Source organism: Neolamprologus multifasciatus, chromosome 9 (assembly GCF_963576455.1).
Source record: "Neolamprologus multifasciatus chromosome 9, fNeoMul1.2, whole genome shotgun sequence".
Taxonomy (NCBI): Eukaryota; Metazoa; Chordata; class Actinopteri; order Cichliformes; family Cichlidae; genus Neolamprologus; species Neolamprologus multifasciatus.
The window spans coordinates 32,959,387-32,986,780 of NC_140447.1; the positions used below are offsets into that span (position 1 = coordinate 32,959,387).

Below are 27,394 nucleotides of genomic sequence, written 5' to 3' on the forward strand. Positions count from 1 at the left end.
GTTCACCTCAGAGGTGAATAAACACAGTGAGTGCAGAGCAGAGGCAGCAAATGTACAGTCAGGGGTTAAAGTGGATTCAGCAGGTGGAGGAAACCTAAAATTGGTGGTAATGGCTCAGTGTGGGGAAAAGAAACATAATTCACAATCATTTCTACTGAGAGCTCCAGTGCATGTTCCTAGTGTACAGGCTGTGATCAGCTGACCTGCTGCTCTCTGTGGATGTACACACCTGAATTCAACCAGATGTGAGCAGATGTTTCCTGGCTGATTTTATCCTCTACACTGACAGTACACTGTTTATCCTGTCTGTTTGGTTGATGGCACACACTGTGTGTGTGATTTTTATTGTAGAAAGAATGACACGGGTGTGTTCAGCTGTTATATCTGCCACTTTGATGTGTCAGAAGGTTAGAATAGATTTTAGTCTATAAATTGATTCCATGATTTGTTATTAACTCCAATTGCTTATTTGTACTATGCTTTCAACTCAGAGTGCAATGGAACATGTTGCGAAATCAGTTTCACCCCGGTTCTTTTTATTCCTCGGGCTTCCAGAGATGGTACCGGGACTCAGTAGTCAATTCACAACTCTCTTTATTACTTCGCACTCATTGATTATACCTTCTAGAAGGGAGATGTACAGGAGCCCGGAATTCCTCTGCAGATCTCAACTCTTTTGTCTGTTTCAACCAGTTTTGTAGAAGCGACCCTATCATAAAACCCCCATGGTGTGCTGCAAACTCTGTGTCTGTGTGTATGCACGTGAGTGCCTGTGTGTGCGCATACCTGTGTGTATGTGTGTGCACGTGAGTGCCTGTGTGTGCTGCTAACTCTGTGTATGTGTGTGCACGTGAGTGACTGTGCATGTAGGTGTGGGTGTGTCGTAACTTTCAAAGCACTGTGTTTACATGCTTGTGTGTGTGCGAGCATGTGAATGCCTGCGTGTACGCGTTCCTGTGTGTAAGTGCATGTGTATATATTACGGGTGCAACGATTGTCGTATCGATATTGAACCATTCGATACAGTGCTTTTATTTTTTTTTTGCTTTTTTTTTTACGTGAGCCAGAGACAGTGGAAATATTTAAATCTTTCAAAATCTGGGCAAAAACCACAGCAAAGCATGTAGTAGTGTCCACAGTGTCCATGTCATGCTGTGCCTCCAAAGCTTTCCCATTATTAATTTCATCTTGGTGTGACATATGATAATGCCCTCTGCCCTCTTGATGGTTAGTTGATTGGTACCATGATGAACCATGAACCATTTTGCAATACAGCAAGGCAATGATCCAACATACACCGGCAAGTCCACCTCTAAATGGCTCCAAAAACAAAAAGAGAAACAAGTGCTGCATTTGCTATATAAGTCATTTATATATAGCAATTTCTATCACTTTTGAGGGTAAAAAAAAGTCACGCTGTTGACGTAGAAGTCTCAAAAATACAAAAGTACATATCAAATACGACACGCTTGGCTTTAAAGGGTTAATCACAGCTGGAATTAACTGATAAGACCCCGAAATTCTCACACTCACACAGGTTTCGCCTTTAAATCAGCAAAATCAGCTTTCTTAACTCATGATATCAGCGATACCTAGGAACAGCCCTGTTGTGTTTTTGTGTTTTGTTTCTTTTCAAATTGAGTTGTCTATGAATGAATTAAAACACTTGTATTTACCGTGAGCGTTGATAAACCAGAAAATTGCTGTTTTTACAGTTCTGACACCTGTTGAATCTTCACATGATAAATGATGGCGACACATAAAGAAGTCCTTCTGCAGACCTTGGAGGACTTGGGAGGTGATGACTTCAAAAAATTCAAGTGGATACTGTGTCAGAAGGGGGCCCTGGAAGATTTCCCATCAATCCCAACAAGTCGGCTGGAGAAGGCAGACAGGCTGGACACAGTCGATCAAATGTTCCAGACCTACTCAACCAATACCGTTAAAGTTACTAAAATGGCTTTGGTGAAGATTGACCAAAATGATCTGCTGAAAAATTTGAAAGACACAACCTCAGAACCCACAGGTAAATCAGGGAAGGATTAATAAGTGGGATATTACAAAGTTATTAAGAAAGAAAGCAATAAAAACATTGATTAGTTCACATTACTTCCACAGCTGGTTTGAAAAGCACAACTGGTTAGAATATTCAGTCGACCAGAATGCAGCTTTCTGCTTCCCATGTAGAGTGTTTGGCAAAAACATCAAACATGATAGTTTGGTCAGTAGCGGTTGCAAGAACTGGAAGAAAGCTTTAGTCATCTTTGGCAAGCATGAGATGGCTCAAACACATAAGGACAGTGCTGTTACATGGAAAAGCTACCAGGGAACTAGCAAACAGGGAAACGTTGCACAGATGATAGCAACTGCAAATGTGAGTGAGATAGTCGAAAGAAGAGAGTATCTCAGACGAATTGTTGCAGTCACCTCTATGTTAGGGAGACAGGGACTCCCTTTTCATGGCCATGATGAAGGTGAAGACAGCCCAAACAGAGGGAATTTTCTTGCGTGCATGGAGCTTTTAAAGGAGTTTGATCCTTTTCTTCAAAAACATAATCCCCCATCAAATGCACAGTATATCTCGCCAACATCCCAGAATCACATGATTGACTGTTGTGCCCAGGAAGTTACTAGTGTCATTGTATCTGAAATGACAAAGTCTAAAGTCTATGCCATCATGGCAGATGAGGCAAGGGATGAAAAGGCAGAGCAGTTAGCTGTTTGTGTCAGGTATGTGTCAGAGGGGGCAGTAAAGGAGCGTTTCCTTGCACTAGCAGAGATAAAATCATTTGATGCCCAGTCCATTGCAAATGAGATTCAGCAGCAGATCCAAAACTATGGTCTTGCAGAGCTTAAATGTGTAGCACAAACATATGATGGTGCAGCCGTTATGAGTGGCTCCACTGGAGGTGTACAAGGCTCCATCCTGAGGCTATCTATGTGCATTGTTGTGCTCATCAACTTAACCTGGTTTTGTGCAATACTTGCAAGGCTGTCCCAGAGGCTGTGGAGCTTTTCAGCTTGTTGGAGTGTGTGTATTCTTTCTTCAGCACCTCCCTAGTCAATCATCATAAGTTCATGGAGACTCAGGCAAAGCTTGGATTGACAAAAACTGAGCTTGTGCAACTTTCAAACACTCGCTGGGCATGTCAGTTGCGATCAATCAGTGCAGTTCTTGAGACATTGGCTGCCATTTTGGAGTGCCTATCTGCAATTGGATCCCCCATAGCTGTTGGTCTCAGAGCAAAGCTCTACAAGTTCTCAGCAGTCTATGCACTACTACAGACTGTGTCAGCTTCCAAAAAGACAAAAAACAAACTAAAAACCAGCAACAAACAACTTAAACATTTACAAAGAAAGAACAATACAGTATCCACATCTGAACCAAAGAGTAAAACAGTGAAATGTGGATTATTAAATATTAGGTCTCTCTCCTCCAAGTCTCTGTTAGTACATGACTTAATAATTGATCAACAAATTGATTTACTCTGCCTTACAGAAACCTGGTTGCAGCAGGATGATTATGTTAGTTTAAATGAATCAACACCCCCGAGTCATTCTAACTACCAGAAATCTCGAAGCACAGGTCGAGGGGGCGGTGTGGCAACAATTTTTCACACCAGTCTATTAATTAATGAAAGACCAAGACAGACTTTTAATTCATTTGAAAGCCTGATGCTTAGCATTGTCCACCCCAGCTGTGAAACTCAGAAACCAGTCTTACTTGTTATCATCTATCGTCCACCTGGGCCTTACACAGAGTTTCTGTCTGATTTCTCAGACTTTATATCTAATTTAGTTCTGAGCTCAGATAAAATAATTATTGTGGGTGATTTTAACATCCATGTTGATGCTAAAAATGACAGCCTCAACATGGCATTTAATCTGTTGTTAGACTCAATTGGTTTCTCTCAAAATGTAAAAGAACCCACCCACCACTTTAATCACACTCTAGATCTTGTTTTAACATACGGCATAGAAACTGAACATTTAACAGTGTTTCCTGAAAACCCTCTCCTGTCTGATCATTTCTTGATAACATTTACATTTACAATAATTGATTACGCAGCAGTGGAGAGTGGACTTTATCAAAGTAGATGTCTTTCTGAAAGCGCTGTAACTAAGTTTAAGAATATAATCCAGCCACTGTTATCATCGTCAATGCCCTGTACCAACACAGAGCAGAGCAGCTATCTGAACGTTACCCCAACAGAGGTCGATTATCTTGTTAATAATTTCACCTCCTCACTACGTACGACTCTGGATACTGTAGCTCCAGTGAAAACTAAGGTCTCTAATCAGAAGTACCTGACCCCGTGGTATAATTGTCAAACACGTACCCTAAAGCAGATGACTCGTAATCTGGAGAGGAAATGGCGTGTCACAAATTTAGAGGATCATCATTTAGCCTGGAGAAATAGTTTGTTGCTTTATAAGAAAGCCCTCCGCAAAGCCAGAACAGCTTACTACTCATCACTGATTGAAGAAAATAAGAACAACCCCAGGTTTCTCTTCAGCACTGTAGCCAGGCTGACAAAAAGTCAGAGCTCTTTTGAGCCAACCATCCCTTTAACGTTAACTAGTGATGACTTCATGAACTTCTTCACAAATAAAATTCTTATCATTAGAGAAAAAATTACCAATAATCATCCCACAGATGTAATATTATCAACAGCTACTCTTAGTTCCATTGATGTTAAGTTAGACTCTTTTTTTCCAATCGATCTTTCTGAGTTAACTTCAATAATTACTTCCTCCAAACCATCAACGTGTCTTTTAGACCCCATTCCTACAAAACTGCTCAAAGAAGTCCTGCCATTGATTAATTCTTCGATCTTATATATGATCAACCTATCTCTAATAATCGGCTATGTACCACAGGCCTTCAAGGTGGCTGCAGTTAAACCTTTACTCAAAAAGCCATCTCTAGACCCAGCAGTCTTAGCTAATTATAGGCCAATCTCCAACCTTCCTTTCATATCAAAAATCCTTGAAAGAGTAGTTGTCAAACAGCTAACAGATCATCTGCAGAGGAATGGTTTATTTGAAGAGTTTCAGTCAGGTTTCAGAGTTCATCACAGCACAGAAACAGCTTTAGTGAAGGTTACAAATGATCTTCTTATGGCCTCTGACAGTGGACTCATCTCTGTGCTTGTCCTTCTTGACCTTAGTGCAGCATTCGATACTGTTGACCATAATATCCTATTAGAGCGATTAGAACATGCTGTGGGTATTACAGGTATTGCACTGCAGTGGTTTGTATCATATCTATCTAATAGACTCCAATTTGTGCATGTAAATGGAGAGTCCTCTTCACACACTGAGGTTAATTATGGAGTTCCACAGGGTTCAGTGCTAGGACCAATTCTGTTTACATTATACATGCTTCGCCTAGGCAGCATCATTAGAAGACATAGCATACATTTTCACTGCTATGCAGATGACACCCAGCTCTATCTGTCCATGAAGCCAGATAACACACACCAATTAGTTAAACTGCAGGAATGTCTTAAAGACATAAAGACTTGGATGGCCACTAACTTTCTGCTTCTTAACTCAGATAAAACTGAGGTCATTGTACTTGGCGCTGAAAAGCTTAGAAATATGGTATCTAACCAGATTCTTACTCTGGATGGCATTACCTTGGCCTCCAGTAACACTGTGAGGAACCTTGGAGTCATTTTTGACCAGGATATGTCCTTCAACGCACATATTAAACAAATATGTAAGACTGCGTTCTTCCATTTGTGCAACATCTCTAAAGTTAGAAATATCCTGTCTCAGAGTGACGCTGAAAAACTAGTTCATGCATTTATTACTTCCAGGCTGGACTACTGCAATTCATTATTATCAGGATGTCCAAAAAACTCACTGAAAAACCTTCAGTTAATCCAAAATGCTGCAGCAAGAGTACTGACAGGGACTAGAAAGAGAGAGCATATTTCTCCTGTTTTGGCTTCCCTTCATTGGCTTCCTGTTAAATCCAGAATTGAATTCAAAATCCTGCTCCTCACATACAAGGTCTTAAATAATCAGGCCCCATCTTATCTTAATGACCTTGTAGTACCATATCACCCTATTAGAGCACTTCGCTCCCGCTCTGCAGGCCTACTTGTTGTTCCTAGAGTATTTAAAAGTAGAATGGGAGGGAGAGCCTTCAGTTTTCAGGCCCCTCTTCTGTGGAACCAGCTTCCAGTTTGGATTCGGGAGACAGACACTATCTCTACTTTTAAGATTAGGCTTAAAACTTTCCTTTTTGCTAAAGCATATAGTTAGGGCTGGACCAGGTGACCCTGAATCCTCCCTTAGTTATGCTGCAATAGATGTAGGCTGCCGGGGGATTCCCATGATGCATTGAGTTTTTCCTTTCCAGTCACCTTTCTCACTCACTATGTGTTAATAGACCTCTCTGTATTGAACCGTATCTGTTATTAATCTCTGTCTCTCTTCCACAGCATGTCTTTCATCCTGTCTTCCTTCTCTCACCCCAACCGGTCGCAGCAGATGGCCGCCCCTCCCTGAGCCTGGTTCTGCCGGAGGTTTCTTCCTGTTAAAAGGGAGTTTTTCCTTCCCACTGTCGCCAAAGTGCTTGCTCATAGGGGGTCATATGATTGTTGGGTTTTTCTCTGTATTTATGAAGCGCCTTGAGGCGACTTTTGTTGTGATTTGGCGCTATATAAATAAAATTGAATTGAATTGAATTGAATACTGATGTTTCAGTCGATTCTGTCTGTAACCGAAGGACTCCACAAATTCCTGCAGAAAGAGACTTTAGACCTGGCAGAAGCTTTTATCTGCAAACAAGCTGTGTGACACACTTAAGGGCAAACACTCAGATGCATTTGCTACAGAGCTTTATGAGAAAACCAAGGCCCTGTGTAAAACCCACAGTATCCCTGAACCAAGTGCCAAGACAAGGCACAAACAGAGGAAAATGGAGGATATTGTCCTGGAGGCAACTGTGGGTTCACGCACTGAATTGAACAACTCAGACACATTGAAAAGAGAGTTACTTTCCCCTTGTGTGGATCGGATGTTTGGCGAGCTTGATCAAACATTTTGCAGTGTAGATGCAGGGCTGCTAAAAGGCATCCAGGCATGCAGTCCTACATCTGAGAACTTCTTGAGTGAACCACACTTGAATGAACTTGCAAAGCACTACAGACTTGACCTGAAAAAAGAGGAGGTTCTGGTGGCCAGAAACTTTCTTACCCGGAAAACAGAGGCTGGATGTCCACCCAAAAATATGTTGTCTGTGTACAACCTCCTTGATTCAGACATGTTTCCCTCTCTGAAGGCAAACATCCGAGTTGCCCTAACAGTGCCTGTCAGCAGCTGCTCGTGCGAAAGGTCCCTTAGTGCACTGCGTCGGCTGCACTCCTGGCTGCGTCACGGGCAGCGCGTAGGTGTTGATAGCCCGGATCTTGTTCTTACCGTTCAGCTGACTCCTCAGGACTTGCCTGACCCTCTGCAGGTACTTGGTGGTTGCAGCTTTCCTAGCGGCCTCTTCATGGTTCCCATTCGCCTGCGGGATCCCCAGGTACTTGTAACTGTCCTCTATGTCTGCAATGTTGCCTTCTGGTAGCTCAATCCCCTCAGTTCTTACTACCTTCCCTCTCTTTGTTATCATCCGACTACACTTCTCCAGGCCGAATGACATCCCGATCTCATTGCTGTATAGCCTGGTAGTGTGGATCAGTGAATCGATGTCTTGTTCACTCTTGGCATACAGCTTGATGTCATCAACGTACAGGAGGTGGCTGTCAACTGCTCCGTTCCGTAGTCGGTATCCGTAGCCAGTCTTGTTAATGATCTCACTGAGGGGGTTCAGGCCTATGCAGAACAGCAGTGGGGACAGAGCATCTCCCTGGTAGATCCCGCACTTGATGGTGACTTGTGCTATGGGCTTGGAGTTGGCCTCTAGTGTTGTTCGCCACATCCCCATTGAGTTCCTGATGAAGGCTATTAGGGTCCTGTTGATCTTGTACAATTCTAGGCATTCCAGGATCCAGCTGTGGGGCATTGAGTCATAGGCCTTCTTGTAATCAATCCAGGCAGTGCACAGGTTGGTCAGTCTGGTCTTGCAGTCTCGGCTGACTGCTCGGTCTACCAGTAGCTGGTGTTTTGCACCTCTGGTATTCTTGCCCATCCCTTTCTGTGCCCCGCTCATGTATTGACCCATGTGCCTGTTCATCTTAGCCGCTATGATGCCTGACAGGAGCTTCCATGTGGTGCTGAGGCAGGTTATTGGTCGGTAGTTGGAGGGGACTGGTCCCTTCTGGGGGTCCTTGAGGATCAGGACTGTCCGGCCCTCAGTTAGCCATCCCGGGTGTCTCTCGTCAACTAGCAGCTGGTTCATTTGTGCTGCTGCTATATATGCTATAAAAAAAAACACCCAGCACGCCCCTGCGGGCGGTTTATCCTTCAAGCTCGGGTCCTCTACCAGAGGCCTGGGAGCTTGAGGGTCACTGACTATGTGTTAATAGACCTCTCTGCATTGAATCATATCTGTTATTAATCTCTGTCTCTCTTCCACAGCATGTCTTTATCCTGCCTTCCTTCTCTCACCCCAACTGGTCACAGCAGATGGCCCCGCCCCTCCCTGAGCCTGGAGGTTTCTTCCTGTTAAAAGGGAGTTTTTCCTTCTCACTGTCGCCAAAGCGCTTGCTCATAGGGGGTCATATGATTTTGGGGTTTTTCCTCTGTATCTATTATTGTACGATCTGCTGTACAATATAAAGCGCCTTGAGGCAACTGTTGTTGTGATTTGGTGCTATATAAATAAAGTTGAATTGAAAATTGAATACATTTGGTCACAGAGGACAAGAATATAGAGACTGTTCAACGGACACCTGTCAAGGGTTTCGAGCCGGCAAACAGTGTTGTTGATTTGGCAGAGTCCAATTTACAAACTGCATGGTTCTGTGCTGGCGGTTTTTTGTCTGCTGGCTCCGCTGAAGCCGAAGAAGGGAGTGGAGATTTGGCGGGATGCCGATGGCGAGGGCGTTGTCCACTCCATAGGGGGAGGGGAGGAAGACGGAGCAGCAACAGGTGAAGGGGAGCCCATCCATGCAGCTGAGCATAGCAAGCGGCCAGGGTTTTTAGGAGGGCAGGAGAATTCTCCTTGCCCGGACTGCCCAAGCCAAACGGCTCAAATATGAAACTTGTTCTCAAATCCGTAACTATTTGTGTTCATTTTTTAATGTCCAATGTCCAAAACTCATGAAAAGGCAATGGATGACATCAAAGACTACTACCTGTAGATGCCTCTTGTAGTTATCTGCAGCATAGATTACACTTCGGCAGTAATCCCACAGGTGTGCGAGCCATTCCTCCTCTGCGGCAATACCCAAGTCTGCTGGGTCCATGTTGGGTGTATTCTTCTATCATGTAATGCATTGGCAGACCATGGAGTTGAAGTGAGAAGGAGGAACCAAATGCAAGATTCTGTAGTAAAGAGCAGTGGATTTATTCACAGTGAGTGGAAAACAACCAAAACACTACACACGGAAAATAAGCAGATTTATAAGGACCCCCGTGCAGGACAACCCACGAGGACCACCAGGGTCCCCAGACCCAGGCCATGACATTTTGAATTTAATTCTGGATTTAACAATGGAGCCAATGAAGGGAAGCCAATACAGGGGAAATCTGCTCTCTCTTTCTAGTCCCTGTCAGGACTCTTGCTGCAGCATTTTGGATTAGCTGAAGGCTTTTCAGGGAGTTTTTTGGACTTCCTGATAATAATGAATTACAGTCGTCCAGCCTAGAAGTAACAAATGCATGAACTAGTTTTTCAGTGGCGGTCCTAGCCTGTTTGGCGCCCTGGGTGAACACTCCCTCTGCCCCCCCCCCACACACACACACACATTCACACATTAGGGATTATACATTAACATAAAACTGTTGTCGGAACCATACTGAATTTCACCAGAGAAACACACACACATATGAAGAGAGAGAGGGTATGCATAGAATGGAATCGGCCACCAAACAGCCATCATAATTCGTCATACAATGAGAAAAGGACAAATCAACAATTGACAATGACTACTTAATATTAAAATCTGTAACATAATGTATTGTTTGGAGTTTAGTCTGTTACTGTTGCTATTTTTACCATTTCTTCTTGGAGCAACTGTAACCCACATAATTTCCTTAGGGATTAATAAAGTATTCTGACTCTGATTGTTTCAGGATGACCTGCCATCATCCAATCACACATCTGCTTACCTGTATCTTTTGCTCATTTCTCCTCCTCTTCTTTTCTCTTTTTTCTAAACTGAGCACCTGATGGCTTTGAACTTTTCTTGTCCATCTTACATTGGTTTTAATTTTGCACTCCAGTATGAACACCCATCCCCCTACATAACCTTAAAGGCCTACACCTTAATTCACAGATTCACTTTGTCTAAGGTGCATTTCTGGGATTTCGCACAACCCAGGATTCAAATCATGAATACATAATGGGCTTGGATTTACAACATTATAAATGAAATTTGCTCTATTTGGAAGAAGCAGGCCCCTCCCATTTCGACAGGTTGTGTGTGAGACTTTAAATCATCAAACTGTAAATGATAAATTTTAAATTGTTATTGATCCCTTTACCCCGAGTCCTAAACTGTATATTTATTTTCTTACTCCTCTTATATATATTGTTTGTTGCTGCTGTAACTGGAGCCTTGTCGTCTCGTCTCTCTATATCATAGGTGTCAAACTCTGGCCCAGGCCAAATTTGGCCCGCAGCCTAATTACATTTGGCCCACGAAGCCATACCAAATTACTATTAGAGCTGGCCTACTGGTATTATACAGCTAATATATATATTGTTTAGTATTAAGCTTTGCTTGTTCCATATTCAGTTTTTCAGCAAAACGTGTTTGAGCCCATAAGAAAAGATTCATTCTTATATCTGGAGGAATAAATATATTTCAATAAATGTTAACGTTAGCCCGCGACTTTGTTCCAGTTTTGAATTTTGGCCCACTGTGTATTTGAGTTTGACACCCCTGCTCTATATACTGGACTGTATGTAGTGGAGATGACAAAGTTTACTTTCACTTCAGCAGCGAGCAGGCGCACCGAGGGCTCTCGCGCTCACTTTTCGTGTATAGCATTTCGAAAAAACATTGGTGCAAATTACAAGTCTGTATCATAATTTCTGGTGTTTTTGTGTTTGTTGGTTTGTTTTTATTTTGTTTTATTGTGCGAGTTGGTTATTAGACGCTGCTCCAGCAAGCCAGAGAATCCCCCGCCGCCCCGCCCTCTCCCCCCCGTGCCACAAGCAGCAGGCGCACCTCGCAAACGAATGGCGCCCTTACTCCCAGCAAATGGGCGATAGAAAACCGATTGGTGCCTATGACATCCCCAATATGCACTGGCTGATGTCGGGGCAGCATGAGTACGAGCAATTTTTTTTTCTTTTCAAAAAAATGCCCTGACAGTAAATGCTTTTTATTATGGTTGATAAACAGGACACTAAGGTGATTGGCCAAAGGTTGGAGGAAAGCCACAGTTCTCCTTATATGACTGAAATCTCAGCTCACGTTTTTTCTTCTGCAGCTTTCTGGGAGATTCCACTTCATCCTCCTGCTGGCAACGCTCCCGTTACCATGCTTCCCTTAGTCAGCATCATTAGAAGACATAGCAGTGAAAATGTATGCTATGCAGATGACACCCAGCTCTATCTGTCCATGAAGCCAGATAACACACACCAATTAGTTAAACTGCAGGAATGTCTTAAAGACATAAAGACCTGGATGGCCGCTAACTTTCTGCTTCTTACTTCAGATCAAACTGAGGTCATTGTACTCGGCGCTGAAAATCTTAGAAATATGGTATCTAATAATGGATTGGATTTTATATAGCGCTTTTCAAGGCACCCAAAGCGCTTTACAATGCCACTATTCATTCACTCTCGCATTCATACACTGGTGGAGGCAAGCTACGGTTGTAGCCACAGCTGCCCTGGGGCAGACTGACAGAAGCGAGGCTGCCATATCGCGCCATCGGCCCCTCTGGCCAACACCAGTAGGCGGTAGGGTAAAGTGTCTTGCCCAAGGACACAACGACCAGGACAGAGAACCCGGGGATTGAACCGGCAACCTTCCGGTTACAGATGCACGTCCCAACCCCCTGAGCCACGGTCGCCCAGTAACCAGATTCTTACTCTGGATGGCATTACCTTGGCCTCCAGTAACGCTGTGAGGAACCTTGGAGTAATTTTTGACCAGGACATGTCCTTCAACGCACACATTAAACAAATATGTAAGACTGCGTTCTTCCATTTGTGCAACATCTCTAAAGTTAGAAATATCCTGTCTCAGAGTGACGCTGAAAAACTAGTTCATGCATTTATTACTTCCAGGCTGGACGACTGTAATTCATTATTATCAGGAAGTCCTAAAAACTCACTGAAAAGCCTTCAGCTAATCCAAAATGCTGCAGCAAGAGTCCTGACAGGGACTAGAAAGAGAGAGCAGATTTCTCCTGTTTTGGCTTCCTGTTAAATCCAGAATTCAAAATCCTGCTCCTCACATACAAGGTCTTAAATAATCAGGCCCCATCTTATCTTAATGGCCCTGTAGTATCATATCACCCTATTAGAGCAGCGGTCCCAAACCCCCGGGCCTCGGACCGGTACCGGTCCGTGAGTCGTTTGGTACCGGGCCGCGAGAGTTGAGGCTCAGGTGTGAAATGTATAGTTTTCAGGTTTTTTATCGGTTTTCAGCGTTATTTTGTTATCGTTTTTATTGTTTACTCGGTTTTCCTGGGTCTTTTCACGTGTGTTATGAATAAATTTTCTTTTTTTTGGTACCGGTACTAGTTTTATTTTGCTGTATTTATCCGCGACACCTTAAAGGCCGGTCTGTGAAAATATTGTTGGGCATAAACCGGTCCGTGGCGTAAAAAAGGTTGGGGACCGCTGTATTAGAGCACTTCGCTCTCACACTGCGGGCCTACTTGTTGTTCCTAGAGTATTTAAAAGTAGAATGGGAGGCAGAGCCTTCAGTTTTCAGGACCCAAAAAGATAGTTGGGTTTTGACTGTTGTGTTATTGTAGGTTCTTTACCTTACAATATAAAGCACATTGGGGTGACTGTTGTTGTTATAATTGAAATTCTTTCATTTATTCTACATATTTATTCATTACTGGCTCCATAGTGTTGTTTATGTAATATGTGAAGTGTTGCTAGTATTGATTTGGTGCTGTATAAATAAACATTTAATCGAATGTGTCTCTATAAAACCTGCACTCAGTTATAACCCAAGTGTCAGGGCTCAATGGCTCATGAAAAGGACTCAAGTGCAGAACCAAAAACCGGAGGCTGAGTGACTTTTAACAGAAATGTATTTTACTAGATTTCTTGATGGAGAAAGCTGAATCACGGCTAAATTCAACAGCAAGCGAGGTATTATGAGAAGTGCAGAGCTGAGGCCAGAACATAAGCTGAGGCAGGTCAAAGGATCAACAGGGGCAGAAACAGGCGGATAGAAACTATCCAGGATCACTGGAACAAAGGAGATAATAATCAGAGTGGGCCACAGTGTAGTGAATGAGTCCAAGATTTAAAAACTAAGAGGTCTTACGTGGCTGCAGGTGGAGATCAGCTGGAGGAGATGAATTAAATCTGGGTACAGAGTGAGATGTAGGTGCACAGGGAGGCAGGCAGGTGAGGAGGGCAGTTTGCAAGAGTGAGTTTTCCCAGCAGCGGCAGGCCAGAATCCTGAGGCGTGACTTATGGCGAGAGTTGGAAGATATATCCAGGTGCCGACTAGGGAACAGGAAAAGAGGGTTACACGAAACAAGCTGAGGAGCACAAGACAAAATGTGAGGCAGAAAACTGACTGTGGTAAGCAGACAGTCTGGAGAAGGTTCATTGTGAGTGCTGCTCATAAATACTGCTGGAGTAATTGGCAACAGGTGAGGAGCAGGGAGGAGTGAGGAGGGCTCCACCCAGGGGAGGAGAGCTGATGCTGTGGAAAGTTACTCAGACTCACCCGGATCATGACACCAAGAGTCCAGTAAACTGAACACATAACCACAGTAACAAGAATGCCGTTTTCTCATTTGTGTCATTTGCTGTATCTTCATGCAGAGATTCTCCCTGAGTGTCAGCTCAAACTCAAGTCAAACCTGAAGCAGAAGTTCCAGTGTGTGCGTGAGGGGATTTCTACAACAGGAGACCAGACCCTCCTGAATCAGATCTACACAGAGCTCTACATCACAGAGGGAGGGACTGCAGAGGTCAATGATGAACATGAGGTCAGACAGATGGAAACAGCATCCAGGAAACCAGACAGACCAGAAACAACCATCAGACAAGAAGACATCTTTAAACTCCCACCTGGAAGAGATAAACCAATCAGAACAGTTCTGACAATGGGAGTGGCTGGCATTGGGAAAACAGTCCTAACACAGAAGTTCACTCTGGACTGGGCTGAAGACAAAGCCAACCAGGACATCCAGTTCATGTTTCCATTCACTTTCAGAGAGCTGAATCTGCTGAAAGAGGAAAAGTTCAGCTTGGTGGGACTTGTTCATCACTTCTTTACTGAAACCGAAGAAGCAGGAATCTACAGCTCTGAAGACTTCCAGGTTGTGTTCATCTTTGATGGTCTGGATGAGTGTCGACCTCCTCTCAACTTCAACAAAACTACAATCCTGACTGACCCTAGAAAGTCCACCTCAGTGGATGTGCTGCTGATAAACCTCATCAGGGGGAAACTGCTTCCCTCTGCTCGCCTCTGGATAACCACACGACCTGCAGCAGCCAATCAGATCCCTCCTGACTGTGTTGGCATGGTGACAGAGGTCAGAGGGTTCACTGACCCACAGAAGGAGGAGTACTTCAGGAAGAGATTCAGAGATGAGGAGCAGGCCAGCAGCATCATCTCCCACATCAAGACATCACGAAGCCTCCACATCATGTGCCACATCCCAGTCTTCTGCTGGATCACTGCTACAGTTCTGGAGTTTGTCATGAAGAACAAAGAGAGCAAAGATCTGCCTAAGACTCTCACAGAGCTCTACCTACGCCTTATGCTATTTCACCTAAAAACAAAGAACATCAAGTATGATGGAGGAGCTGAGACAGATTCATGCAGTAAGATGATTGATTCTCTGGGAAAACTGGCTTTTGATCAGCTGCAGAAAGGAAACCTGATCTTCTATGAATCAGACCTGACAGAGTGTGGCATCGATATCAGAGCAGCCTCAGTGTACTCAGGAGTGTTCACACAGATCTTTAAAGCTGATGAGTGCCACATGTTCAACAACGTTGTTTACTGTTTCGTCCATCTGAGCATTCAGGAGTTCTTTGCTGCTCTTCATGTCTATCTGACCTTCATCAACTCTGGAGTCAACCTGCTTAAGAAACAACCTCCTCTCTCTAAAAGTTTCCAGAAAACACGTACTGTAAAAGACTTCTACCAGAGTGCTGTGGACGAAGCCTTAGAGAGTCCAAATGGACACCTGGACTTGTTCCTCCGCTTCCTCCTGGGTCTTTCACTGCAGACCAATCAGAATCTCCTATCCATGCTGACACAGAGAGGAAGTAGCTCACAGACCAATCAGGAAACAGTTCAGTACATCAAGAAGAAGCTCAGTGGGAAACTGTCTACAGAGAAAAGCATCAATCTGTTCCACTGTCTGAATGAACTGGATGATCGTTCTCTAGTGGAGCAGTTCCAACAGTCCCTGAGTTCAGAACGTCTCTACGCAGATTTACTGTCTCCTGCTCAGTGGTCAGCTCTGGTCTTCGTCTTACTGTCATCAGATCTGGATGAGTTCGACCTGGAGAAATACTCCCGTTCAGAGAAGACATTTTTGAAGCTGCTGCCAGTGGTCAAAGCCTCCAAGAAAGTGCTGTAAGTGAATCTATGAACAAATATGTTTAATAATGCTAGATGAAGAAAATAATATGTCTGCATTGTTATTCTTCCTCAGGCTGAGAAATTGTAAACTCTCAAGAAGCAGCTTTGAAGCTTTGTCTGAAATTCTCAGCTCCCCATCCAATCATCTGAGAGAGCTGGACCTGAGCTCGAACGAGCTGCAAGATTCAAAATTGGATTTGCTGTGTGTTGGACTAAAGAGTCCTGACTGTAAACTTGAAACTCTCAGGTAAGGATACAGACTTTTGACACTTTTTGACTCTTAAATTTGTAAATTTATCTTGATGCGGACGTTCAAAATCAGCACAATTTTTCCTTTGAAGCTCCTGAGTTTATATTTTTGACTGTCAGGTTGTCTGGACAGATGTTTTTATTTTATTTTTTTACTTGTCCCTAAAGTCAGAACTAAACCCACATGTAGGTGACTTTCTGTTACTGGAGCAGCCTTCCTGAAGACAGCAGTGTGTTTTAATGCTTTTAAAGCCAAACTCACCTTTCTGACCTGGCTTTCTGTCACGGCGAGTGAAATGAGCCGTGTGGAAAATAAAGGAGGATCCAAACGCAGGCACTTGTACAGGTGTGAGGGTGGTTTATTAAACACAAAAAGGAAATAGACAAACGGCGAACGGAGCAAAGACTAAACTAAACTGGGAACAAACTGACTACAGAACACGAACGGACATGAATGAGAGCGGGCGGAAACAGATGACGGTAGACTGCAGGGAAACACACAGATGAAGCAGGGTGGAAATACAGACGGACCAGCAACTACAAACACAGAAGACACGACTTAAATACACTCAGAAAATCACAGGGAGATTACACACAGGTGGGAGACACAGCTGGGAGTCATTAACGAGACGAGAGGTAAAACTGAACACTCACATGAGACGCAGACCTTCACAATAAAACAGGAACAAGAAACCATCACACTAAGACGCAGACTCAACATTGAGAGACAGACAGAAAATGAAACATGGAACTAGACATACTAAGCAGACATAACCAAAGAACAAATCCTAAACACAAATAAACAGAAACATGAAACTCTAATAATAAACATAATCGTCATCATCAACACAACAAGAGAACAAGAAAACAATCCCTGATGGAAAATTAAACCAAAACATTATCAACTCAAAATACTGGGTAGAAACTGACCCAGAACCGTGACACTTTCATTTATTATCCAATTTTATTTGTTTATTATATTTTTATTTCTACTGTTTAACTACTGCTCACATCTTTTATCCTCCTTTTTAATTGTTCATTTCTTTTTACCCAGTGTTTCTATATTGCACTTTGTATTTGTCATCTAGATTTATCATGCACTACTTTGCTCATTTATTGTTTGGTTTTAATGTTATTAAATTCCGGTTCTTTTGGTATTGTTTAAGGCCAAAAAGACACGGCTCAAAAGTGGTCTTTTTACTTTAAAAAATGATATTTATTTTACATATCCGGTAGGGGTGCAACGATACACAAAATTCACGGTTTGGTTTGGTTCGATACTTTGGTGTCACAGTTCGATATTTTTCGATACAAAAAAAAACGTTCATGCTTTTTTAATTTGTCATTTATTAAAATTATAAATATATATTTTAACTCAAAAGTACAGTTTTTAAATGTAATGTTGCTGAAACAACAAAGTAATAAAAATAAATCTATCTGATGGAGAAATCCCTCATCTTTGGAAAAGAGAGTTTATTACAGAGAAACGTCTCTTTCAAAAATAAAAGCTATACTATACGCTTCTTCTGGCCTATATTCTCAGCAGCATATTAAACATATCAGGTCCCCATAAGGAGAATCATGTGCTAACGGCTGTCTAAATGACTCGGGTAAAGTTTGTAGCATGCGTGCTTGTTGTTTTTGTCTGCTTCCACTTGTCTTTGCACGAGGATGATGTCGGAGTAAATGTGCAGTCATATTCGTTGTGTTCCCACTAGTGCTGTCAGCGTTAATCTGAAATGACGTTAACGCCACAACACGGCAAATCTCCGTTAACGAGCTACCGCGGATCGCCCCGTGCGTGGGGCTGGACGGCGTTAACACGTTAACAAGCTAACTGCGCTAACGCACTAGTTCCCATCCATGTAATTGAGCATTGCGTGGCACATCCGACAAACCGTTTTACTTTAGTCCAATGACGCGCTTACCTTCAAGGTCATACTTCACATGAAGACCAAAATAGTTCCAAACGCCAGATCTGAATGAGGGTGGGGGAGGTTCAATTTGCCATGTTGCAACGAGCTTAACTTCTGTCTTGCTAGCTTGCGCTGCGCTCAATGGATCTGCGCTCGACAGTGCAGCCTAGGCAGAGTAGTCGAACGCAGATCCACTGAGAGCTCAACACAGACAGCATTGTCAGAAGAAAAGTTGATAAAATAAATTAAAAATTTTGTATTGTTTGATACATATGTGTACCGAACCGAAAACACTGTATCGAACGGTTCAATATTGATACGAGAATCGTTGCACCCCTAATATCCGGATATGGAGACCTGAACACACAACACACAACCCCAGGTCTGAAGCACAAAACAGGAATCCTAGTCATTTATATAGACGTCACACACACTTTACGTTTCGATCAAACACTCTACTTAGTTTCACTTTTCGCCTGCAAAAGCATGTAATTTCCTGTCAGTCCTGTCGGCACAGAGTGTACTCAGAGTTGGGCCTTTCTTATAAAGCAATATAATCAGCATAGAAGCATTTAAGATTATAAATTTAAACCTCAACAATGTTCTTTCCTGGGGTCCGTTCTTCGTACCTCGCTTACTACATCCAAGATCAAATGACACATCCAAGATCAAATGACACATCCAAGATCAAATCATCGCGCCAACTTTGAGCTCGCTATTCCGGTTCTCTGAACACACCTGTTGTTGACGATTAGTACAGCTGGATGAAGTAATGTGAGATCACTGGGTGGCTTAAAAGGGGCTACGCATCGATAGTAGAAACATTGATCGGCAACCCTTTGATTGGTCGGCGAAAATGTCAAAGGAGCGCGCTCAGTATTTTTCGGCAGCAGAGCAAGAACTCTTGATTGAGGGATTTCAGGAATTTCAGAGTTTAATTACAACGCAAGGGAACACTGCAAAGGCTGCAAAAGCAAGGAGAGAGGGCTGGCAGAAAGTTGCTGACAAATTAAACTCGTAAGTAATTTATTATATTATATTATATCATATTATATTATATTATTATGTTTTGTCATGTTTTTAATATTCGAAATTGTGTTGCACAATTCTGTCCCGTGCAGCTCTGCCACTAGGTTGGTCCAAGTGCACTGGCTGGAGGTCATCATCAGGCTGCACCTCCACCACAGGAGTCCTCTCCTTTCTGATGGTGGCAATGTTGTGCAGTACGGCACATGCAACAATAATGTCACATGCCCTGTCAGGTGCAACTTTCAGACTTTTCAGACACTGAAATCTTCCCTTTATTTGCCCAAAGGTCATTTCAATGCGTGCCCTTGTCCTGGCTAGAGCTGCATTGTAGCGGGTTTGTGGCCCAGGGTTGGGGTCAGGGAACGGTGTCATGAAGTACTGCCTGCATGCATAACCCCTGTCTCCAAGGAGAATCCCATCGTAGGCCCCTGTGTAATGGAGAAATGCTGTTATGTTAGGCCCAAAATAAGTATGAAATATCAAAATAAGTCTCTTTTTCTTACCACGCTCAAATAATGTGCATAACCCTGACTCTCTGAAAATTGTTGAGTCATGCACTGATCCGGGCCATTTAGCTTCCACATTTGTGATATGGCACATAGAGTCACACACCATCTAAGAGATTTCATTATATGTGAACACACTCCTTTTCATTATATATTACCATCTAAAATATTAGTATCACTCACCTGCACATTTATACTGTGAACCCCCTTTCGATTGACAAAATCCCCTTCATTGGGGCCTGGGGGGGCCTTGATCGCAATGTGTGTGCAGTCTATGGTACCAATCACATTAGGGAAGCCTGCGGACAATCGAGCTACAGTTACAGACATAGGTCGTGATTGCATCACATTCATTATCGAATTTAATGTACCTGCAATAGAAAAAAAGCCCTGTTTGACAACCTGTGGTCTTAAGTGGCTTGGAAAAACCACAAACACACCCAGGAAATGCTTGAGTGCCAGGTATACTTTGCGAATGGAATGGCAGACAGCACTTTTGCCAATGTTCTCTGCGTCTCCAACAGCGTACAGAAACGTGCCGCTCGCAAAGAAACGCAAGGCAATGCACACAGTTTGTGCAGTTGTTAATGCCCGACTACGGTGAGTGGAACTCTTAACATAGGGATCCAACAAGTTGGTTAAGTAAATAATACCCTCACGGGAAAATCGATATCTCTCTATGAGCACACTGTCGCGCTGAGCTAAAGGATCCTGTCTATCCTGCAATATACGCTGAATTCTGAAAACTCTCCTTATCAATCTTGCACCTTCTGCAATGGGTTGCTCGCGTACAAACGGACAGGACATGGCTGCGACAGACTTCCCAAATCCACCTTCGCTTTTATAGCCGTGGTCTCTCATCTTGATTACACGAAGTAATTTACTATTACTACTCTAAAATATGAATTACATCTGAAATAATCAAATACATGAAATAGAATGATTTATAGTACATTTCCCTTTTTTTAGGAAATGACCTGTATGTATCTGTATGAAATCAATAAAAGAATCAAATACTGCATTATCTTTAGTTACATTGATAATATTTATTTATGGAAAAACAGTGGAAAAATATCACTGTTGCTTTTGTATAAATGAAGCGGACATACCTGAGTGGCCGCGATCTAATCCTGTTTACATAAAGTAAGCCTGCTCCCAAGCAGGTTTACGCTTACGGATCTGTTGCTATGACAGCAAGTCCCGGATGAGCTTCGGAGAACCGAACGATCCAAGATCACGCGAAATCGTCAACAATCAAATCCAGCTAACTTACTTAGCGAGGTACGAAGAACGGACCCCAGGTCTCTGGTTTGTTTGTTTGTTTGTTTGTTTGTTTTGCTCAGTTCTGTTTTTCTGAGGGTTTTTTAAGTTATTAAATTTGTAACTGTAGTGATTTGTGTGTGTGACAGAGGCACTGCTAGGGATTTTTGACACAAGCTGTTCTTGTAAAATCAGTCTGTGAAGGTTCTCAGACATCCAGGTCAACGTAGTCTAAGGAGCTTGGAAGGAAAAGCGTCTGGACTTCTTTAAGTTTCCTTGAAGATGTTTCACCTCTCATCAGAGAAGCTTCTTCAGTTCTAAGGGTCAAATGGTGGAGTGGGACAGTCAGTGAAAGGGCAATGGTGGTGGCTCAGGGTTTGTATGTTTGGGGGCTTCAGAGGGAAAAGATGAATGCAGGTCTGGAGTTGGTGTGTGAGAGCAGGGAGTAAATTCAGCATCCTGACAGCCTGGATGAAGCTGTCTCTCAGTCTCCTGGTTCTGGCCCGGAGGCTCTTCAGTCTCCTCCCTGATGGCAGCAGGTCCTGACAAGCATGTTGTCAGGACCTGGGGCTTTGCGTGTGTTGATCCTGGCAAGGGATCTCCACACACTGTCTGGGGATAGTGTCACCACCCGATCGTTGGGGGGTGGGGGTGGAGTCTTCTGTGCTGGGGTGTCGTTCTGTGTCTCAAAGCGAGAGAAAATTTCACTCATGTGTGGCGGCCTGTTTAAGGATCTCCCAGTCTGTGGTGGAAAAGCAGTATTGCAGGTCCTTCTGGCCACACACGTACCTGCTGACGAACTGGTTTAGTGACTTTGACCAGGGGACCTGTATGCTGGCATTAGCATAACAGTGATGTGATCAGAGGCACCAAAGTGGGTGGGTGGGGGGCTTTGTAATCTCCTCTCTGGGTGGTGAAAACATTGTCCAAAATGTTGTTTCCTTGTGTTGGAAATTCAATGTGTCTATGCAGTAGTAAACATCGGGGGTGCCCAAGTTCATGGGCTGCATCCTCCTGAGGACGCATTTGTAGATCGATTACGTCACAGCGACACGATGAAGGCTGTCCAAATTCGTAGACTCCTCCGAATGCAGCCCTCAGTCCTCATTTTCCCCGAATTTGAAGGATGGGTCGGGTATGTCCTTCGTGTCCTACCATATCCCAGAATTCATAGCGCGACCCAGCCAATTCCAGTTTCCGGCAATGGCGGCCGCTACTAAGTTTTAATATTACTGTTATTACTCTTTCTGGGTCACAAAATAAACTTTTAACATATTTTCAGTCGAGAATGTAGCTGTGTAAACTTTAAATATCTGCTCAGTTTATCAAGATATCGCATATTTGCAAATGTACTCTGACGTTTTCGGAGACGTCTGTTACCCACCAGCTCGATAGCTAGCTGGGAGCTCGAGGGTCACTAGAGCCTCAGAGAACAGCAAACTGCCGGCACATCATGTTCAGATCACCTCGGTCTTTCGCTACTCAGGTTAAACATGATATATAAGTGACTTAGACAACCTAAAAATGTTATTGTTTGGCTTTTTTCAGTGTTTTATTTGTTCCTGAGTAAATCGGTTTGGCTGAGATTAAAGTTATTAGATTAGATTAGACAAAATAAACCTTTACAGTGGTTGCAAAAGTATTCGGCCCCCTTGAACTTTCCCACATTTTTTCACATTACAGCCACAAACATGAATCAATGTTATTGGAATTCCACGTGAAAGACCAACACAAAGTGGTGAACACGTGAGAAGTGGAACGAAAATCATACATGATTCCAAACATTTTTTACAAATAAATAACTGTAAAGTGGGGTGTGCGTAATTATTCAGCCCCCTTTGGTCTGAGTGCAGTCAGTTGCCCATAGATGTTGCCTGATGAGTGCTAATGACTAAATAGAGAGCACCTGTGTGTAATCTAATGTCAGTACAAATACAGCTGCTCTGTCACGGCCTCAGAGGTTGTCTTAGGCTATGTCCACACGTACACGGGTATTTTTGAAAACGCAGATTTTTCTATGCGTTTGCACCTTTCGTCCACACGTACACGGCGTTTTCGGTCACTGAAAACATTGATTTCTAAAAACTCCGGCCAGGGTGGATATTTTCTAAAACTCAGTTTTTGCATTTACGTGTGGACGAGAAAAACGCAGAAAACGCAGCGTCAAAGGTGTGCGCCTTTTTTGACGTCACACTGTGCGCCACGTTATTGTTTCGGTGAAATGGATTTCTACAATACTGTTACTGTTAATTGTTCTCTCCGCAGTGTCTAAATGCTTACATATACACACACAGTTACTGTCCCTCCACACATACGACGCGGTTCTGCTTCTATGCCCCAGCTTTGTTTACTTTTTCCCACCGAGGCTTCTAGACTTCTGATTGGCCAACATTTCTACACGGTTAGGAATATATCACCACCTGTTGCTTTGGCATGTTCCTAGCAGCGTTTTCCTTCATTTCTGCGTTTACGTGTGGACGGGATTATTTTTTAAAAAGAAAACAGAAAATCTCTGTTTTCAAAAATACCCGTGTACGTGTGGACATAGCCTAAGAGAATATTGGGAGCAACAACATCATGAAGTCCAAAGAACACAGCAGACAGGTCAGGGATGAAGTTATTGAGAAATTTAAAGCAGGCTTAGGCTACAAAAGATTTCCCAAGCCTTGAACATCCCACGGAGCGCTGTTCAAGCCATCATTCAGAAATGGAAGGAGTATGGCACAACTGTAAACCTACCAAGACAAGGCTGTCCACCTAAACTCACAGGCCGAACAAGGAGAGCGCTGATCAGAAATGCAGCCAAGAGGCCCATGGTGACTCTGGACGAGCTGCAGAGATCTACAGCTCAGGTGGGGGAATCTGTCCATAGGACAACTATTAGTCGTGCACTGCACAAAGTTGGCCTTTATGGAAGAGTGGCAAGAAGAAAGCCATTGTTAACAGAAAACCATAAGAAGTCCCGTTTGCAGTTTGCCACAAGCCATGTGGGGACACAGCAAACATGTGGGGGACACAGCAAACATGTGGGGGACACAGCAAACATGTGGGGGACAAAGCAAACATGTGGGGGACGCAGCGAACATGTGGGGGACGCAGCGAACATGTGGGGGACGCAGCGAACATGTGGGGGACGCAGCGAACATGTGGGGGACGCAGCAAACATGTGGGGATACAGCAAACATGTGGGGACACAGCAAACATGTGGGGATACAGCAAACATGTGGGGGACACAGCAAACATGTGGGGACACAGCAAACATGTGGGGGACGCAGCAAACATGTGGGGACGCAGCAAACATGTGGAAGAAGCTGCTCTGGTCAGATGAGACCAAAATGCAAAACGCTCTGTGTGAAAACTAACACTGCACATCACTCTGAACACACCATCCCCACTGTCAGATATGGGGGTGGCAGCTTCATGCTCTGGGGGGGCTTCTCTTCAGCAGGGACAGGGAAGCTGGTCAGAGTTGATGGGAAGATGGATGGAGCCAAATACAGGACAATCTTGGAAGAAAACCTCTTGGAGTCTGCAAAAGACTTGAGACTGGGGCGGAGGTTCACCTTCCAGCAGGACAACGACCCTAAACATAAAGCCAGGGCAACAATGGGACGGTTTAAAACAAAACATATCCATGTGTTAGAACGGCCCAGTCAAAGTCCAGATCTAAATCCAAGAGAATCTGTGGCAAGATCTGAAAACTGCTGTTCACGAACGCTGTCCATCTAATCTGACTGAGCTGGAGCTGTTTCAAAGAAGAATGGGCAAAGATTTCAGTCTGTAGATGTGCAAAGCTGGTAGAGACAGACCCTAAAAGACTGGCAGCTGCAACTGCAGCAAAAGCTGGTTCTACAAAGTATTGACTCAGGGGCTGAATAATTACAAACACCCCACTTTGCAGTTATTTATGTGTAAAAATGCTTGGAATCATGTCTGATTTTCGTTCCACTTCTCACGTGTGCACCACTTTGTGTTGGTCTTTCACGTGGAATTCCAATAACATTGATTCATGTTTGTGGCTGTAATGTGACAAAATGTGGAAAAGTTCAAGGGGGCCGAATACTAGTGATGTGTCGGTCGCAAACAAAATGGCTCTTAGAGCCAGATCTTTGACGTGAACGACACGAGCCGGCTCCTTATCACGAGCTGTGGGTTTTGTTTTTTTTCTCTCACCCTCTCTCTCGCACTTTTTCCCGCTTCACTCCGCACGCGAGCCTTGTGCTTTGCGCTGGGCAGAGGGGGGAGGGGCGGTAGTTACTCTCAGTAGCACAGGAACAGAGCGGGAAGGAGAGAGAGAGGCAGGGACAACAACGTCACATTAGAAAGGTATAGTAATCATCCACAACTATTTTCATTTGCAGATGATAAAGGATTCAGAAAGTTTATTCATGCAGGCCCATATGACAGAGAATGTGCATCTTCTTTTTGTTTTCATATTTTAATTTATATTTAATTGTGTTGTGGTTTGCAGTGTTTTGTGTTGTTTCACTTTAAATTTGTTTAAAAGGAAAAAGCTGAAAATTTAAATACTTAAAAGTTGAACTGTGACTAGTTGGTTTTTGTATTATATGATTTATTTATTACATTTTATGTGGAGTGAATAAATAAAGTATATTTACGGTGGCCTCTACAGACAAAGCCCATACAAACTCCAAAACACGTACAAAACACAACAGAAGTGCTCCAGGATGCTAGGGGGCAGTGTTGAGCTTTTGTTACCTAGTGGCTACACAAGCCAGCAAGTACCAACAACTGGATTTGGTGTGTGGTAGTAACAGGTAAATGAACTTTTTTTTTTTAATTATTTGAATATATATGAGTGCTTGTGTATAAATACACAAACAATACACACATGCTTTCCATTGTGTAATTTAAGTGATCTAGTAGCTCTGCTTTGGAAGTTCAGTTAACGCTAGAAATGTGTTTTGGAGTTTGTACGTGTTTTGTCTCTAGGGGCCACCGCATATATTTATATATAAACATATATAAATAAAACCACTTTTGTTTTTACATTAGTAATTCCTTTTGTGTATAATTTTATATTGTTGTTAATAATAAGTGAATTAAAGCAACAAAACAACCTGAAGAGCCGAAAGAGCCGGCTCTCTAAAAAGAGCCAGAAATCCCATCACTACTGAATACTTTTGCAAGCCACTGTATTAATCCCCTGGGTGGTTTTCACACAGCTGAATAAACGTCGAACAGAAAACTGATTAAGCAGAAGTGTGAGATGGTCGAGAGTTTACTCCAGTGTTCAGTTATATTTTAGATAGCAACGAGCAGACAGCTGAGTTTATTAAACTCCACCAAGACAGTGGTGACGCAAATCTCAAGGCTAGACCGTCCCATTTCATAGCTGTTTACTTCCGGCCTACCCGACCTTCTGAGGACCCGGCCCACATAGACCACGAAGGCCGGGTCCTCAGGAGGATGCAGCCTATATGAGTTTGGACATGACCATAGTAAAAGTTATTAGAGTCTGACGAATGACTGTAGAAAACATGGACGACGCGACAGCTCCCCAAAATGAAGCCAAAACGTCTCTATCGCCCCCTGGTGTCTGGCTGCAGTATAGGTCATAAACCCCGCCTCCTCCATGTTAGCGGATGGGACTGGGGTCAGACTAAAATAAATTAATTCTCCTCAGATAATTTTTTTCCAAAGGTTCTTTCTTTTGTTTTCAATAGTTCTCATCACGCTGATTTATGTCCAAGGGGTCTCCTCTCCCATAAGTTTGATTCTAGTTCCTACCACGGTGATGTTAAATTGGGGTGAAACGTCATCATAGCAGCTTTGACTGGCAGCTGCAGTCACGGAGAAACTTGCGTATCTCTGTTCGGGAATAGCAGATAGAGCGTAGGCTCTGAGAGGAGGGCCAGCGTTTACGCTACGAAAACACGACCGAGTGTTTTAACCTGACAGCCTGAGGTGTTCTTCAGTAAACTGGACTACCCGACAGAAGGACCCGAGGCCCCGCTGCACTGTTTCGGTAAGTTAAACGTGTTTGTAAGCTACTCCGTAACTACCGTCCTTAGCTAGCTCCTGAGACCTAGCTAGCTAAGATGAGCACTCGGCTGTCAGGGTTCATTTAGCTGTGAAGGTGAATGAATTTACTAAAGAAATCCAGAGAAACGCTCCGGGCTGCTCAGTCACTAATTACTGTTACTGTACTTTTATTACAAGTGTTATACTGTAAAAGCAACAGGCTGCACTCTGCTGCAGCTCCTGTGCAGAGCTGAATATTAAATATCTTATTAAACAGCAGCATGTTTTCAGTCTCCACATGTGTAAAGACAGAAACACCAACTTTAAAAACCTGGCACTTCAGTAACTCCTCATTAATCCGTTAAAAACTGATCAAATAGCAAAGATATTTACTGAAACCAACAACTTCCTCTTGGCAGCTTAAGTTAAAATGTTTAATTTTTCCACTGATTAATTTTTTAGCACTGACTGTATTTTTATGCTGAGTTTGTTGCAAATATTCAGGTTAAAAAACTGTTTGAAATATTGTTAATGGGGTATGTTCACAAAGACACATGTGCAGAGCTCTGTGCAG

General features: G+C 43.3%; 2 protein-coding genes across 2 annotated transcripts in view; both read left to right on the forward strand.

Annotated features, from left to right (window-relative positions):
- Positions 1-27,394, forward strand: part of LOC146511953 (uncharacterized) — a 329,039-nt gene that overhangs the window by 223,435 nt on the left and 78,210 nt on the right. The window lies entirely within an intron of this gene.
- LOC146511963 (protein NLRC3-like) lies at positions 1,455-16,126 on the forward strand. The gene is made up of 3 exons (XM_085171704.1): positions 1,455-2,026; positions 14,099-15,869; positions 15,949-16,126. The coding sequence occupies exons 1-3, from the start codon at positions 1,747-1,749 to the stop codon at positions 16,124-16,126; spliced, it is 2,229 nt and encodes a 742-aa protein (XP_085027830.1). The 5' UTR covers positions 1,455-1,746.